The sequence below is a fragment of the Peromyscus leucopus genome, chromosome 23 (assembly GCF_004664715.2).
Source record: "Peromyscus leucopus breed LL Stock chromosome 23, UCI_PerLeu_2.1, whole genome shotgun sequence".
Taxonomy (NCBI): Eukaryota; Metazoa; Chordata; class Mammalia; order Rodentia; family Cricetidae; genus Peromyscus; species Peromyscus leucopus.
The window spans coordinates 38,783,256-38,801,247 of record NC_051082.1 but is presented as its reverse complement, the minus strand read 5'-3'; the positions used below and the strand labels follow the sequence as shown (position 1 = coordinate 38,801,247).

The 17,992-nt window shown below is 44.8% G+C and overlaps 1 protein-coding gene across 1 annotated transcript in view; it reads left to right on the top strand.

Moving 5' to 3' along the window:
- Sdk1 (sidekick cell adhesion molecule 1) overlaps positions 1 to 17,992 on the top strand; it is a 970,573-nt gene that overhangs the window by 529,209 nt on the left and 423,372 nt on the right. The window contains 1 exon segment of the mRNA XM_028887375.2: positions 9,937 to 10,070. Coding sequence (XP_028743208.1) covers positions 9,937 to 10,070 — 134 coding nt within the window.

Sequence of the window (17,992 nt, the reverse complement as noted above, 5' to 3'; positions counted from 1 at the left end):
CCTGCATTCTAAGCACCAAAATATATTTGCCAGTTCCTACAAGAACAGACAGAGCAAGTAGGTGAGCATGAATGCCTGCATATTCCCTTCATGTCATGTTGTTGGTGGATACATACTATTTTTTCAGACTCAGTGATTGAAAAGTGGGGACCATTGTGGGTAAGACAAAATGTGTATCTGAATTATTTAAAATATGAAGGATTTTAGGGAATAACCAATTCAGAAATTCCACCCCACAATTTACCTCCACTAGCATCTATACCTAAAGAGTTGGCAGTCAAAACAGAACTGAAGAGTGGTGAATTCATATAAATGTAATTGTATCCTTTCTGTATTCCCGCCACTATGAAATGAGCTATGTCTGCCATAGAAAAAGACTCCTGCATGGATACATGGAAACATTTTGCAAGGTGCCAGCCACTTACTGGGGAATTGTAGTTGAGCTTCCTGTTATGATTGCTGGTTTCCCCATGTCATAACAAATCAAGTGGTATTCCTTGTCACTTGTGTCCTCCTTTACCAGGAACAGTATGTCCTTCATAAAAAACCACAGCTCTCAGACTCATTGGTGCCTTTCTTCTCATTGCTAACATTGTTGCAGGTAACACTGGGGCTGGGAGCCTAGGCTTCATGCATGCTAAGCACATGCTCTACCCTAGGCAGGTGCTCTACCACTGAGCCACACCCCAGCCCCTCACTGGGGATTCTAGGCAGGGGCTCTACCACTGAGTCACACCCCAGCCCCTCACTGGGGGATTCTAGGCAGGTGCTCTACCCTTGAGCCATACCCCAGCCCCTCACTGGGGGATTCTAGGCAGGTGCTCTACCACTGAGCCACACCCCAGCCCCTCACTGGGATTCTAGGCAGGTGCTCTACACTGAGCCACACCCAGCCCCTCACTGGGGGATTCTAGGCAGGTGCTCTACCACTGAGCCACACCCCAGCCCCTCACTGGGGGATTCTAGGCAGGTGCTCTACCACTGAGCCACACCCCAGCCCCTCACTGGGGGATTCTAGGCAGGTGCTCTACCACTGAGTCATACCCCAGCCCCTCACTGGGGGATTCTAGGCAGGTGCTCTACCACTGAGTCATACCCAAGCCCCTCACTGGGGGATTCTAGGCAGGGGCTCTACCACTGAGCCACACCCCAGCCCCTCACTGGGGTATTCTAGGCAGGTGCTCTACCACTGATCCACACCCCAGCCCCTCACTGGGGGATTCTAGTCAGCTGCTCTACCACTGAGTCATACCCCAGCCATTCAATGGGGGATTCTAGGCAGGGGCTCTACCACTGAGTAACACTCCAGCCCCTCACTGGGGATTCTAGTCAGCTGCTCTACCACTGAGCCACATCCCAGCCCCTCACTGGGGGATTCTAGGCTCTACCACTGGGACACACCTTAGTCCCTACACTTGCTTTTTGTATATAATGTACTTCCTGGGCCTGGCAAGATGGCTCAGTTCTTAAAATCACTTAGTGATTATACAGAGGATCCAGATTTGGTTTCTAGAACCCACATGGCAGCTAACAACTATCTCTAACTCCAGTTCTAGGGGATCCTTTGCCCTCTTCTGGCTTCCATGGGCACCAGATACACACATGGTGCACATACATACATGCACACAAACACTCAAACACAATTATAAGCAAATCATAATAAAAATATATATCTTTATTATGTTCTCCCCCACTTAGAATCAGTGATTGACTGGAAGTTTTCCTGTGTTCCACCCACTGCCACAGCTGCTCAGACCCAAATAAACATACAGAGGCTTATGTTAATTACAAACTGTATGGCCATGGCCTATGGCTCAAGCTTCCTGCTAGCTAACTCTTATAACCAAACTCAGCCCATTTCTATTAATCTATATGTCGCCATGTGTTCTGTGGCTTTACCTGTGTGCCGTTATCTGCTGCTCACTGGACAGTGGGATGGCGTCTCCCCTGCCTTTTCCTTTCTCCTTTCACTATCTCCCTTGGATTTTCCCGCCTGGCTCCATCCCGCCCTGCCATAGGCCAATGGCTTTATGGGGTCATATTCACATATTCACAGTGCACAGAAAGACATCCCACAGCAACTGGCAGCGAGTATTTACCTCTTAACTAAGTAAATGCGTCACTCTAGTACCACAGCCTTTTACCCAGGGTCCAGTGCTTCACAAGCCCTAAAACTATTGGAAGCAATTTTAGTTCTTGTAAATTACACAACCAAGACAAGTTCATCAGTCCAAAGCTGGCTGTTTTGAACTTGCTATTACATGGTAGGACTCAGGATCCAAATCACACTCAAAACATTGAGCCTTGGAACCAGCCCATTAAATGGTCATTTAGTTAAAATGGAGCCTATTTCAAACACTTTTTTAAAAGAGTTTATGAACAGCTTTTTTTTTTCTTCACATTTTCCTACACTATTTCTTTGACTGCACTTGAGGGTCAATTGAAACTAATCAAATACTTCTTTAACATTTATATGTTATATCGTGTTTTGACAGTCCATGACCAAAGTTCTTATTTCACTGGCCTCTATGACATTTTCCTCATAACTTACAAAACAGTGCTTACCCTAGCATCCTAGTGTCTGTTGAGAATGTCCAAGACCAGAATATTTACAGGTGAGCTGGGGAGACAGCCCGCTTGGTGAGGTGTTGGCCATGCAAGCATAAAGACCTGAGTTCAGTCCCTAGAGCACACACAAAAAAGCTGGGTGCAGTGGTGTGTGATGGTATTGCTACCTCTGGAGAGGTTAAAAATAAGCAGATCCCAGCGGTTTGGTCACCAGCCAATCTCGTCCAATTGTCAAGTTCTGGAAAAACCAGAGACCCTATCTCAAAAGAACAAGGTGTACAGCTCTTGAAAAATGACTCCAAAGGCTAGATTCTGCCTTCTACACACACATAGAGAAACATAACACACACACACACACACACACACACACACACACACGAAATCAGTCAGTCAATAACCAACAACAATATTTATTGGTAGTCTAAGATGATTTACCTTGTCATGGAAAACAAATAATAAGCTCTGTTGTAGGTTCTGAAAACCACTTTGGCACATGCTCAGAACCCCAGATTGGCCCACCAGCTCCTCCAGGAAAGGTGATTAGAGAGTGTGTCCTGTGTGCATGTAGGCGAGTTCAGGCTCTGTACTATGAAAACGTGTGCTCTCTCAGCTTACTCTCCCTTCCACTCAGACCCAGGCCTGGGAACCCAAATGGTTGCTCACTAAATGGTGAATCGGGGTATTTAATACCTTTTCTTTTCCTTCCTGGTCTTCAGGTGCCTATAAGGTGCCCAGTGGGCTGTTTTCACCAGCCACAAGTCCAGAGCCTTGGGAATTACTGCATCAACATCATATCCCTGAAAGCGGGTAGTGTGCTGTGACACTGGGATGGTGACTTCCCTTGGACCCTAACGAGTAAAGCAAGAAGCTCAACCAGAGGTTCCCACATGTGGAGGCTCAACCAGAGGTTCCCATGTGTGAAGGCTCTCCCTAACATCTGACTATCCACTTCTAGTGTCATTTTTCTCCAGTGTTTTGTCGTTGTTGTTGATGATGATGTTGCTGTGTTTTGTTTTGTTGGGACGGTCTCATGTGGCCAGGCTAACCTCAAATCACTATGTGGCCAAGGCTGACCTTGAACTTCTGATCCTCCTGACCGTCTCTCTGGAGTGCTAGGATTACAGATGTGGGTCACCAACCCTGTCTTATATGAACCCAGAGCCATGTGTGCTAGGCAGGCATTCTGCCGATTGAGCTACATCCTCAACCCCTTGAACAAACAATATTTTGATCATTGTTCCTGGTCAGAAACCCCAAGTAGCTCCTCTATGCCTTGAGTTTCACCTTTTCTGAAACAGTTCTTCTGTCCGACACCTCCGCAACAGGCTAAGGGCAAGTGAAAAATGACCAGAGGTGCTTGGGAAGTGCCCGCAGGAAAGTGGCTTCTTTACAGACCTGTGACACTGTCTGTTCCTGAACCCCATGTGTTCAGGACAACAGATCAGTCCCTGGCTTCTGAAAACACTTCCTGCAGTTCGAGTTTACACCTGGATGACCCTCTGACTTGCTCTCTGTGAACCCTGCATTGTAGTTTTCTCAGTACCAGCTCTATAGGCTGATACTGGAGTTAGGTGGGTTTTTTTTTTCTTCCTCTTGCTACTTTTATTACAAACTCACTGAATTAGAAATAAGAATTCTAAAGTTTCATTTTTAAAGTGTGGAATGAAGGTAGTGGAAGACTAAAGACATAATTTTATTTTATTTTTTTAAAAATACATACATTTATTGCGGTAAAGTTAAGGGAAAATCTCTCTGGCTGAACACTATAATTTTCCTGCAAAGTCAATGCAAGTTTTAAATGAGTTCTTTGGAATTATGTTATAATAAAGCTGAGCCGTTCCTATTACGGGCAGAGTATTAAACTCTGCTCCCGTAATCACTGAGCATGCCCTCTGCACTTCTTTTCAACGCCAGCCGTTCTTCTGATAACCAAAGTGATGTGCGTGTTTGTTGTAGGGAGATTGGAAAATATTCAGAAATACAGGATTCAAAAGAAAATGGCTTACACTCTTCCCACTCACAGACCAAGCACATTTTCATTTTATGTCCACACACATAAAATGACATTCCTAGGATTTTGCTGTATGCCCAGAAGACAAGCTGCCTTACAGTTCTGGATGGATGTGACCACGGAAGGCTGTTTGGAGCCTGTTTCTGCACTCTATCCACTTCTAGTCACAGGAACTCGGACTCGAGCAAATTCAACATCAAGGGACATGGGGTAACCTTGTGAAGCAGGCAGTGCAGAGCTGTGTCTGAGTTCCGTTCTGTTGCTGTGACAAATACCACGACCAAGAGCAACTTAGGGGAGGCATGGGCTCGATCTGACTTACAGATTACAGTCTGTCATCGAGGGAAGTCAAGGCAGGAAGTGAAATGGGAACTTGAAGCAGAAACCTTGGAGGAACACTACTTCTGGCTGGCTCTCTGGATATGCTCTTTAGCTCTCTCATACAATCAAGGACCACCTGCCTGGGGAATCTTGCCTCCTATGGTAGGCTGGACCATTCTGTGTAAGTTCACAGCCAAAACCATTTCCCATAGACCAGCTGATTGGACAGTGCATCGATCATGACTCCTTTTTTAGATGACCCTGGGCTGTGTCAGGCTGACAGTTAGATCTAACTAGAATGGATGGAGTAGGTTACAGGATGAAGGGTTCTGTGGCCAGGGAGATGGCTCAGTCTACAAAGAGCTTGTCTTGTCATGAAAACATGAGGACTGAGTTCAGAACTTATCATGGTGCACACTTGTGATCCCAGCACTGGTGAAGTAGAGACAGGAGGATCCCTGGGACTCACTGGCCAGCCAGCTTAGCCTGATCAGTTAGTTACAGATCAATAAGAGAACCCATCTCACTAAACCAAGGTGAATGGTGCCAAAGGAACAACACTCAGGTATCATCTGACCTCTACATGCATGAGCATGTATACACTTCCATGTGCATCTACAATTACACATGAACCTGCATGTATGCATACACACCAACCTCAGAACCCAAATCATCAGCTTCATGCTATCCCTGTGTTTCCCAATAGCCATAAAAAGTGCCACTATGGGTACCCGGGACCATCAGCCTGGGCCCTGGGGAACACAGGCACCTCTGGAAGCCGAGCCACAGACCAGACCAGCAGCTGCTCACTGTGGCCCACCGTCTCTACAAACTGATTAAAGTCTCACAGTGCAAGGAGGCGGGCTGATGGTGCACTTGGTTAAGTGCTTGTGTTCAAGCACAAGGACCGGAGTTCAGTCCCCAGAACCCATGTCAAAAGCTAAGCAAGATGGTGCACGTCTGTAATTGCAGTACCGTGGGGCACAAGCAGGCAGGTCCTGGGGGGTTAATGGTCAGCTGGTCTAGCTGAACCGGTGAGTCTCAGGTTCAGTGAGAGATCCTGTCTCTATCCAACATCATCAACCTCTGACCTCCACATGCACGTGTACAGATGTGTGTGCATACACCCTCTACACTCATGTACATACCTACACACACATGTACTTACAGCAAAACAACACACACACACACACACACACACACACACACACACGGGTGAGTGTACACAAATGCACACCTATTCCGGCAGACATCAGGACATAGCATCGAGATAGATGTCTGTAGATATTTTACTTTTATTTCACAAGTCAGTTTCTTTCGTGTAAATTCTCTACATGGAAATATTTCATAGAGGGAGAAAGAATAGCCTTCTGTGGAATTGCTTCTTCTTTTCAAATGCCATTTTTGTGGCTGTCTTTTTAAACAATATATAAGTTTTATTTTTTAATGTTAGTCTTGAACATGTACAGAAATCAAAAAATGAAAGAAAAGAGCTTTAAAAAACCCTTAATAGATATAAAACTTACTGTTTTTGTTTTTTATATACTTTTTAATTTTCAGTAGCCTTGAAACACTGTGGTAAATAATATAGAGAATTAATGAGCATTTAAAAATGACTAATTCTGAGAAATAATAGGCATACTTAAGACTAGTATGCTAAAAATCAGATGTGAAAGCAAAAGTTATATATTCAATTTTTAAATTATGCTATTAAATGTATAACTTCATGTGTAGTAAATATTCATATTTAATTTTAGGTGCCAGTGTAACATATACTAAAATAAAATGGAACAATTTCTATGCTTCTATAAAAGAACCTATAAAGCAGTCATAAATAATTATAGTAAAACTCTTTTTGAAATATTTTTATGGGACGAAAAATTGAAAACTTCCTAATAGGGAAATTTTCTTAAATGAGACATGAAATAAGTTAGCCATAGAGACCTAAAATGTAATACGCCCTGTGGGAGCCTGCTGAGCAATCACTCCTTAAGATAATTTTATACAATGTAGAAAAACCAGGAGGTTTCTGGAAAAAAATCTCTCCACAAGGTAAAAGGAGGGAGAGATGATTATTACCTTTGATTCCTCGGGAGAGACGACTGCCTTTCCTGGCTCTGGGAGGGCTCTGCAGGTCAGAGAACGAACACGCAGGCCCCTTCCTTGTGGGGCTTGGAAAGAAGAGAGTGTGGGTTCATGCTGTGTAGCAGGGTCTGACTTGTAAGCCAGAGATCATGTAACTCATATTTACTGTGTGTATATGTGTGTGTGTGCATGTGTGCACATGTGTGTATAGACATGTGTGCATGCATGCACGTGTGTGTAGACACCTGTGCATACATGTGTGTTAGTGCATATTTTTGTGTATGTGTACGTGCATGCATGAGTGCATATGTGTGTTTGTGTGTGTATGTGTATAGACACATGTGTGTATGCATGCATGTGTGTCTGTTAGTGTGTGTGTAGATGCATGTGTGCATGCATGTGTGTGTTTGTGTATAGATGCTTGTGTGCATTGAATGCATATGTGTGTTAGTATGTGTATTTGTGCATGTGCACGTATGTGTGCATATGTGTATAGACACATGTGTTAGTGTGTATATATTAGTGTGTGTGTATATATGTGTGTGTGACTGTGTGTGTATATATAGAAGTCAGAGATAAACTTTGGGAGTCCCTGTTTATTTGAGACAGGGTCTCTTACTAGATCCTGGATTTACTGGTTGGCTGGGCTGGCTGGGCAGTGAGCACCAGGGATCTATTTGTGTCTTTCCCAGCACTGGGATTACAAGCAAGCACTACCACACCTTGCTTTTTACATGCGTGCTGAAGACCTATCTCAAGTCTTCATGCTTGTACAAGAGACACATAACACACTGGGCTGTCCCTCCAGCTGCACATTTGCATTAAAAAAAAATCTTTTAACAAATCCCACCTCCCCATTGACTCTTCAAACTAGCCAGAGGTCTACAGACTAACAGGAGGAAGGATCCAGGGCTTCCTGTAAGAAGTGGTTTGGGTCTGTGGATGTTATGACTTCATTGGCTTCCTCCCTTCTAGATAAATATCACAGTGAGAAGTCCTTCTGCGATCTGGGATGTTAGTGTTTGTCTTGATAGAATCTGGACTCCTGTAGGAAAAGGGCCTCTGGCCTGCTTGTGAGGGGCGTTATCCTGACTGCACTGACGTGGGAGACCTGCCTACTGTGGGTGGCAGGGTTCCCTGGCTGGGAAGTTCCCTGGACTGTGCAGGTGGGGAAAGACCCTGAAGAGCAGCCTGTTCTTGCTCTGTTTCCTGACTGAGGACCACCAGCTGCTTCTGCTTCCTGTTGCCTTGCCTTTTCTGCCATGATGGACTTGACCTTCGAATTATGAGCCAGAATAAGTCCTTTCTCCCTTAAGCTGCTTTCATCAAAATATTTTCTCACAGCAACAGGGAGAGAAACTAATGCAGATGTGATCTAGAAATACTCATCTGTGTGGAGAAGGCCTTGTCTCACCTCTGACAGCAAGCTGCTCTGTGACCTTAGCAGGCAGGCAAGGCTCCAAGAAAGGGTGTGTGGATCAAATGTACCTCAGGATTCTTTTCTGCTAAAACTGGGATGTCTGGGGAGGACTTGGTTGTTAATTCAAGCACATCCACTCTTCAGGCCAGCATAGTTATGAGTGTAGCCCATCATAAAATCATAAACTTAGTTCAATTTTTTTAACTTTTTTTGGAACTCAGTCACACAGTTTTCAAGTATAAATTTTGTAGATGATAACGTGTGTCAGCCAAAGTGTCAAAAGCTAGACAGGTGTTACTGTTTAATTGCTCCTTTGTACAACGAGATGTGGGGGTGCAGAAAGGATGGGTATGCACTCCATGGCTAGTAAGGATGGGACGGCTGAAACAGAAGCAGTCAGCCTGTGGCCTGCGGCATCTCTCCTATGCCTGTCAGTCATAGGAAGCTCCAGTGAGGTTTCGAGGTGGCAAAGGACACGAGAGTCACTTGACACAGAGCAGTTGGTGGTCCAGCCCTCTGCTGACCTAGAACAAGAGGCTGCTCCCCTGGAACTTCTAACAGGCAGTATTTGAATTCTCAGGAGCCTGTGTTAGTTCCTGGAGGTGTGTGTCATCTTCCTTCCAGTCAAGAGTTAGTTCAGACAGAGAGCTCTTGAGTTGGTAGAGTGCTGCCCCACCAAGAAGCACAGCCACAAGCTAGCTGTGTGTTGCTTTTGTCTATTTATTCCTTCTTTTTATTTAATTTTTGAGGAACTCTGGAGGGTATAAGTGTGCAGGTGTGAGTACATTCCTGTGAATGTAAGGCTGGAGGTCAACTTCAGCTATCATTCCTCAGGCTCTGTTCCATCTTGTATTTTGAGATAAGAGCTCTCACTGGCCTGACACTGAGTAGGGGTGGCCTGGTATCTTATTTACTTTTGTATTGCTGTGGCAGAACACTATGGCAAAGGCAACTTATTAAAGAAAGTGTTTAACTGGGGGCTTGCTTATAGTTTTAGACATGACCATCATGGCAGGGGATGGAGGGGTGGCAGGCAGGCACAGAGCTGGAGCAGTAGCTGAGAGCTTACATGTTGAGACAACAACCACAAGACAGAGAGAAAGGAGGAGGGGGCTAACTGAGGATGTTATGGGCTTTTGAAACCTCAAAGCCCACCCCCAGTGACACACCTTCTCTGACAAGGTCACACCTCCTCATCCTTCTCAAACAGTTCCACCAACTGGAGACCCAGCATTCAAACATAGGGCCCTTGAAGACCATTCTCATTCGAACCACCACAGCTGGCTGGCCAGTGAGCCCCAAGAGTCTGTCATCTCTGCCTACTCAATGCTGCGATTACAAGCATGGCATCACACCCAGCTTTTTCACATGGTTTCTGGAGATTGTACTCAGATCTTTGTGCTTTCAAGACAAGTACTTTAGTGATTGAGCCCAGGTTTGGGTCTTTATTACTATATAGTTGGCCTGATGAGTTAATTCTTTGTTCCATTCCCTTAAGTGGCCTTAACACTGTGTCTTGTCTCTGAAACAGAGCCATCACATTGGAGAATCAGTTGGTGATCCTCGCTACAAAAGAGAGTGATGCTGGGGCTTACTACGTGCAGGCTGTGAACGAGAGGAACGGCGAGAACAAGACAAGCCCCTTCATCCACCTGAGCATAGCACGTGAGTTTTGGAAATACAGCTGATGGTCCTGAAAGAGAGTCTTGTGTGGCAGGACACCCTCCAATGCATCTTCTTTCTCTGGTGGGGTTTATGGTTTAATATTGATCAGTTGTTGATAGTTCAAAGGGCTTCGGAGTGATTCCTTTGACTGGTTTGCAGATGATAGGAATTTTATAATTTTAACCCCAGATTTTACTTGTTTTGCAGACTTAAAAATGTTTGTTATTTTTGTCCACTGCCAATATCATTGTTTTAACAACTTCTTCAGATTGTACCTATGGGTTTTATTTGAGACTAAGATGTGGGTTATATTCTGTTAACCTAAGAATAACAATCTTGAGAAAGAGAAAATGTACATATACAGCTGTGTTTAAATTAGTGATATTTGGGGCAAGATGGCTCAGTGGGTAAAGGAGCTCGAATCCTGACGACCTAAGTTCCTAAAATCAGTTCCCAGGCTCATGTGGTAGAAGGAGGGTACTGATATCCAGAAGTTACACAGACACAGACACACACACACATATGCACATACACACGCATGCACGCACGCACACACACACACACACACACACATACACACACACATATCATGGCATGAACTTTTAAAAATTAACAGAATTTTAAAAGGTAGGTTTAGTGGCCAAGGCTTGTCATCCTCCAATCAGGAGACTGAGACAGGAGGATTACAAATCCTGTTGCCTATTACCAAGTGAGCACTAATCCAACTTGGACAATTTATAGAGACACTACCTCAAATTTCTGAAAGGCGGTGTCCAAGCATTATCCATTGCTCATTTCTCCCTCGACTCAACTAAATGCACACAAGTTGCAGTGACAGATCCAATTTATTTAGGGAAGTTATAGTTCAAAGAAAAACTTTAAATATTTGGACTTTGAAACTTTACTAGCAAAAGTTCATTCAGAAGAATGTGAAAAATAACCCCAAGTATGAACTGTGAGCTATACCAGCTTCCAACATACATGTCAGAGGCATGGCCTCCCATGTTGGCAGTGTGCCCTTTCATAGTATGAGACACTCGAGAACATGCCAGTGGGGAACAATCTGGGGAGGTGAATTTCAGAGTGTTATCCCGGCACACAGCCATATGTTATCTGTGGATTTTATCTTCCTGAATACACTTGGAGGCTTGCGGGAAGTGGTTTTCTGTGTGTGCTTTTTGAAATGCGTGGGGTGAACTGTAGTGTTTGCTTTGCTTCGTGTCTCAGGTAGAGGGGGCAGAATGCTCAGGGAGATGTCTGCCTTAAGCACTGGGTGCTGGTTCTGGGGGATTGAGGGAGTGTGTCCTCAGATACCCGTTATATCCTGACAAGTGAGCTGCGTGGCTCTGCTGTGAATCCACCATCAGCTCTTTTAATTCTTAAGTGTGTGTGTGTGTGTGTGTGTGTGTGTGTGTGTGTGTGTGAGAGAGAGAGAGAGAGAGAGAGAGAGAGAGAGAAGCCTGTCCAGAACCCAGCTTTTCACTTGGGTACTAGAATTTGCATTTCAGATTCTCCGGATAGTGCAGAAAGTGCTCTTACCCACTGAGCCATCTCTCTACCCGCTTCCCCCTCTTTTTAAGGCAGGTTCTCTCACTCACTGATTCAGCTAGACTTGGGTGATCCTCAGGGATCTGCCTGTTACCACCGACCCAGCACTGTGCCTTGGAGATCCTGTTTCCGTGTCCAACCTTTATATGTGGCTCTGGGTGATAGAATTAAGGGCCTATGCTTGCCCAACAAGCACTTTACTGACAGCCATTCCTCCAGCCCCTCAGAGCCTCCTTAATTCTGAGGAACTGAGTTCTCCTCCCCAGATCACAGACCAGGCAGACTGAGGATTAGTCGGGCCTTTCAATGCACGTTGATTGGATGGAGCGTCACAACTTCCCATGTGTGATACTCTGCTGCTGGAAGAACTGCGTGTTGAGAGCCAGAGGAAAGTGAGCACGACTGACCAAGACATTTTCAGTGGCAATAACAAGAGACAGAGATTGTATTACCAAGGAGCTCCTGATTATTGCTAATGATTGCCCAGTTTGATAACTAGAGGCATTCATTCTGTTCAGCAAATCTGATTTAGCACTCGATTGTGATATACATAGGATAATGAGGGCCAAAGAGAGTGACATTCTGGCTCAGAAACAAGGAAACCAGCCTTAGCCTGTTAGAAGAAGTGGGGAAATGATTGCTCAGCAAGTTCTGGTTCACATCATACTTCTATTCCAGATTTACAAAATGGTTAGCACACTGACTTCCAATGGTCTATTCTGACCTGTGGTAGAGCATAGAACTAATACAGTGTATTTTCCAAGTCCCTTCTGAATGCAGTACTGTGGCAGTAGATAATTGGAATATGTAAAATTTTTGCAATAATTTTAGCTCTACCCCAACCAAAAAGTATATAAGAAGCCACTCATAAATATTATAATTAACCAACTCACATCTCATTCCCTTGTAAAATATTATCTTTTCATTGGCATCGGGTAAAACACAGTTGAGCTATAATGAGATTGGTACTGAAAACTTTGTTGTGTTAGGTAAAACCCTGCATTCTGTTCCTTTGTGTAGTCTTCCTTTTTATCAAAACCAGATATGGTGTGGGAAGGGAGGAGGGGGAAGGACTGGTCTTATTTTAATTCTTAGGCGAACCTTCCCCTGACACATCAGACTTAGCTAAATGTTAAATGGAACCAATTATGCGTTTTCCCAGTACAAGTTCTATTTGGAAAACCTCTAAAGATCAGAAGCCTTGATAAATCTACAAACCTCTCAAGGATATGTGCTTAAATGTGGCTGCCGGTGTGTCACACAGTACCGTGTAAGTGGGAGCTACATCTTGGGATGGGCATGTAGCATCCCATGAGGCCTTGAAGCATGATAGGCCCGTCACTCCCTGGATGCTTTATGGAATAAGGCGTTCTCAAGGGCCATTCACATTTTTATTGAACTTGGGGGCAGGGGAGGTGCTCCAAGCCACGTTCAGCCCCCAATCCTCAATATGCCAATTAAAAGAATCAATTAATTGCAGAAGGCAGAAAAAGGGATGTTTGTCCAATGTGGCCACATTGGGAAGAGGGGCAAAACTAACCCCATCTCCCCAGGTCCACCTTTGGGGGATCCTGAAGTGAGATTGAAGATTGATTTAATAGAAGGGCCAAGGATATGCACAGCTAAGCAGCCCTGGTCAAGGTGTAGTCCCCCCCACCCCACTGTCTGAGCTTCCGACTCATACTGTTAGGTGTTCTGACAAGAACTGTACAGTCTCTTTCTGGAGACAAGCTCCGGCTCTGCTTGGACCTTTCTGCCTCTATAGAATGTCTTCATCTCTGCCAGGCCCCTTAGAGCAGCACAGCCAAGGTGTGCTGTGTCTACAGCCTCAGATGTCTGTTTTGTATTTTCCTGAGGTAGGCTTTTGTGAGGACACTGCAGGAGAAGATTGACAATTTAAAAAACAAAAAGCCAGCCAGTGTTCCAGAAGAACCAAAAGGTATTTCAGCCAATTAGCATTTAGTGAATATAGATGTTTCCCCACCCCTTCTTGTCTAGAGAATAAAGTAAGGGACCTCGGTGTAGTGGGTGTGCATGGTCCGGTGCTGGGAATTAAACTCTGGAAGGATCGAACTACAATTAGCTAAAAAAATGAATTACCACTGGTTCCACCTCTCCTTTGCTATGATATAGGGATAGAGGGAGGGACAGGGTTAACCTTGTCTCTGTTTCTAAATAGTGCGCTGTCACCTGCTAACAGGAGACGTTTCCAGTGGTATGTGTGCCTTTGTGTGCATGTGTGCACGTGCGTGTGCATGTGTGTGTACGTGTGTGTGATATTCATGTGTACACATGGAGGCCATAGGTGGTTGTCTTCCTCACTTCTCAATCTCATTTTTAGAGACAGGTTTCTAAGATGAACTGGAAATCAGCAATTAGCTGGCCTTGCTGGTCTACCTGTCCAGCACTGGGGTTAGACACTATACCCTATAGACACTATACCCTTGCCAGACTTTTTATGTGGGTTCTAGAGTATCTGAACCCAGATGTTCATGCTTGGAAGGCAAGTATTTTACCAACTGAACCATCTCCCAAAGCACAGTGGCTGAATATTTTGGCTGCACTTGAAGTCATTGGGAAGCAAAAGATAACTGTGTATGGATAAAAATAAACTTTTAAAATGCATGGAGTGTTAGAGCTGAAACATGGTCCCCTAATGGGACCACACGCTGTGCCATGCCTATTTAGTGGATGGCATTATTAGGTATCAACATTTCTCCCCTTGTGTGTGGTTAGGAAGACAGTGTGGCATGGGCTGTGTAGGTATTCCAGCCTGGAAGGAAAGAGTCCTGTCACTCCATCCAGGCTTCCAGCACAGCCTTGCTGACTCACTGGGGCAGACTTGCTTTTGACATCCTAACATGACCTAAGCCACCAGATGTTAAGGACATAGGGGGCAGAGGAAAGCATCCCACATGAATTTTTCATAGCTAGCTCCCACAGCTCAGGTGCACACCCGAAAAAAGGATGGGCTGAACTTGCCTGGAAGTAGACATTTCCATTCTGAGGTCAGACCCAGGCAAGCTTTATAAACCTGTCAGCCTGCTTTGCCCTTTCATTTTGAAAAGTTTACAACGAGTTACCTTCTGCGTATTGGCTCTTCCACACTGAATTAATATGTGAATGGGAGTTTCCTCTAAAAAAAAAAAAAAGAAGAAGAAGCCTACAGTTAGGAATAGGATGGGTTCTGCACAATGATTAATCAATCATTGTTTAAAAGCCGTCGTACGTACTTTCGACACATCATCACTTCTGACCCAATATTCAAAATGTCCAGTGTAATGAGATTCTCTGTGAGGGATGAAGCTCAGATTAAACCAGAAATGACTGCCTCTCTCCTTCCTGCTTTCTTCACCTCTTTCATTTTAATGTCTGCTCTTCAAACAACATTTCCAGATAGGCTATCATTTTAGCTGATCCTCCTTCAGGCTGACAAACCCGGCTTTTAATTCTGAAGCCCACTTAACATTCTTTTGTCCTCTATCATGCTAATTTAACGGCAGCCTCATAGATGGTTAGTAGTTGAAAGCGGGTTCCTGAGAATAATGTCTTTGCACAGTCATCCGAGAGGACTGCCCTGTAAAACATGGCTTTTTGTGTGCCCGGATGAAATCCTATCTTATTTTCCTCATGCTTTTAATATTAAAAGGATGAAAGGGAGCAGGTGTAAGCCTTTGAATGGACTCTGGCATGAGTTGGCTTCCTAAAGCAATAGGAAGCATTTGAAAATTGTCTCTCCAAACCAATGCAGAGACCTTGGGTCTTCCATCCAGGTTGAGCCGCTTAGAATCCAGCCGCAACTCCTTAGGGCGCATGATGCTTTGCTGCCAGAATTCTCAGAAACATAAGTCAGAAGTGTTCTGTGTCCTGAGGTCAGCTGTCTAACCACATAGCTAGCTAGGTACCTCACTTGTTCTACCCAGCAAATGCTGCCCCCCACCCCCTTGCAGGTGCTGATAGGCAGAACCAAGACCCACCCTCATGGTCTCCAGAGTCCTTCTGTGGACCTATGAGGAAAGAAGCCGTGGTAGATCTGCAGAGATGACTCAGCAGTTAAGAACACTCACAGAGAACTTGAGTTCTGTTCAGGCACCCACGTCTGACAGCTCACAACTACCTGTTAACTCCAGTTCCAGGACATCCAGTGCCCTCTGTGAGCTCTATATGCCGCCTGCACTCACATACACACACCCACATGCAGACACACAAACATACATACTTGAAAGTCAAGTCAAGAAGGAGAAGGAGAAGCAGCTCTGAGGGCTGAGGATGTAGCTCAGTTGGGACAAGGCTTACGCAGCATGCACAAAGTCCCCAGTTTGATCCCCAGTACCATATAGACTGAGCCTGGTAGTAAAGTATCTGTGATCCCAGTGCTCAGGAGGTAGAGGCAAAAGGATCAGATGTTCTAAGTCATCCTCAGCTACATAGTGAGTTCAAGGCCTGCCTGGGCTACGTAAGAGCATCCGAGAAAGGAAAAAAAAATCCCGAGCATCTGTCCCTAGTATAGGAATACTTATTTAACCATTAGCTACAACATTCACTGATCTGAAGGAAGCCAAGTGTCTCAGGTGTCTTGCTGACCCTGGAAGCTTCATCCTGCACCACACTGTTCTCTTGGCATCTTCCCCATGGCAGCTTCATTCTGTCTTGATGTCTCATGGATGAGCACAGTGAACACTTGGTAAATGGAAGCCTTTACTTTACTTGGTCTTGATATTATTGAACTGTTTGGCCAAATGCTTAAGCCATGTGGTTTTTCCCTGTGAATGTGGCCTCCAAGTTCAGCATGGCCTCTGTGGTAGCATCCCAAATATCCCAAAGCTGTGGTTTGTCTCCAGGAATACTTTTATATCCACTGTTCATGCTGTGAGAATTCATTCAGTTCAACAAAATACACAAGTCCACAAATCTCCTTCTTCCTGGCAAAGGTGAAACTGTAGCCTATTGCAAAGTCACAGAAGCACAGAGTTGTGAGGACATCCTGTCCACTGGCTCACCATGTGGTCCCTTGGATAGCTTGCATACAGAGTTCAACTTCAGGTCACCCAATTAAAGGATGCAGTCTATATGATCATTACGGTTAGCACACAGTATTCTACTTATGTTCTCAGCTAAAATGTAAGTTAAAACCACAACTTAAATATTTTGTTTCTGAGCCCCACGTGGCACAGGAGGATGGATGTTGAGTGGGTGGGTAGAGGGATGAATGGATGGAGAGTTGATAAATGGATAGGTGCATGGGTGGATGGATGGATGGATGGATGGATGGATGGATGGATGGGTAGATGGACAGATGGATAGGTGGTGAGTGGGTGGGTGGGTAGATGGATGAATAAATGAATGGGTAGAGTTGGCAAATGAATAGGAGAGTGGGTGGATGGATGGATGAATGGATTGGTGAGTGAAGTTAAAATAAGAGGCTAGGTGATGATACTCACCAATACTTCAATATCAACAAAAAGACCTTGAGTGCCAGGGCTGTCATTCAGTGGTAGAACACTTGCCTACCATGTATGATGTCCTAAATTCAAATTCTAGCCCTATCGCCCCCCTACCATCACCACCAAAGGAAAGAAGGTAAAAATGACTTCAAGTTTCATTGACAATACTTTATGGCTTGGGAATTTGGCTAAGTTGGTAAAGTGCTTGTCAAAAGAGCTTGAGGGCATGAGTTCAGATCCCCAGCATTGACATAAAAAGCTGAGCATGGTAGCATGTGTGTGTGCATAATCCCAGTGCTAGGGAGGTGGAGACAGGAGAATCACTATTGTTCTCTGGCCTGCCAATACAGCTGAATTGGTGAGCTCTAGACCAATAGAGACCCTGCTTCAAAACACAAGCTAGACATGTCTCCTGATAACACTTGAAGTTGACTCTGACTTCCACAAGCACAAACACACAGATATGCACATGCACACTAATGGGAAGAACACTACTGTAGCGATAACGCCTGTGCTACCACCACCTGTTCACCATGTCTGAGCGAGGGGCTGTGGATTGAAAAACAGAGACAAAGACAGCAGGTCACTCCCCTCAGCTGAATGCCAAATGCCGAATGCCCTTTATTGAAAGAGGGAGGAAACCTTAAATACAGTCTTACAGCACAATGGGAGAACCCCTGAGGGCCGAAGTTTGCTACAGAACATTCTACATTCTTGCATTTAAACTGTTAATGCCCAATATGCAGGATACACAAACAAGGAACTTCCCTTAAGCATTCAGGAGGGTGGATACCGGCAGGGAATTAGCATAGGGAGGACATCTGGTCAAGGTCCCCAAGCAGGCAATGGCTTTACTCAATATGGGAGGAGACCAGGGCCCTACACACTACATGCTCTTCACTGCTGAGCCAAGTCCCCAGCCCCTGTGAT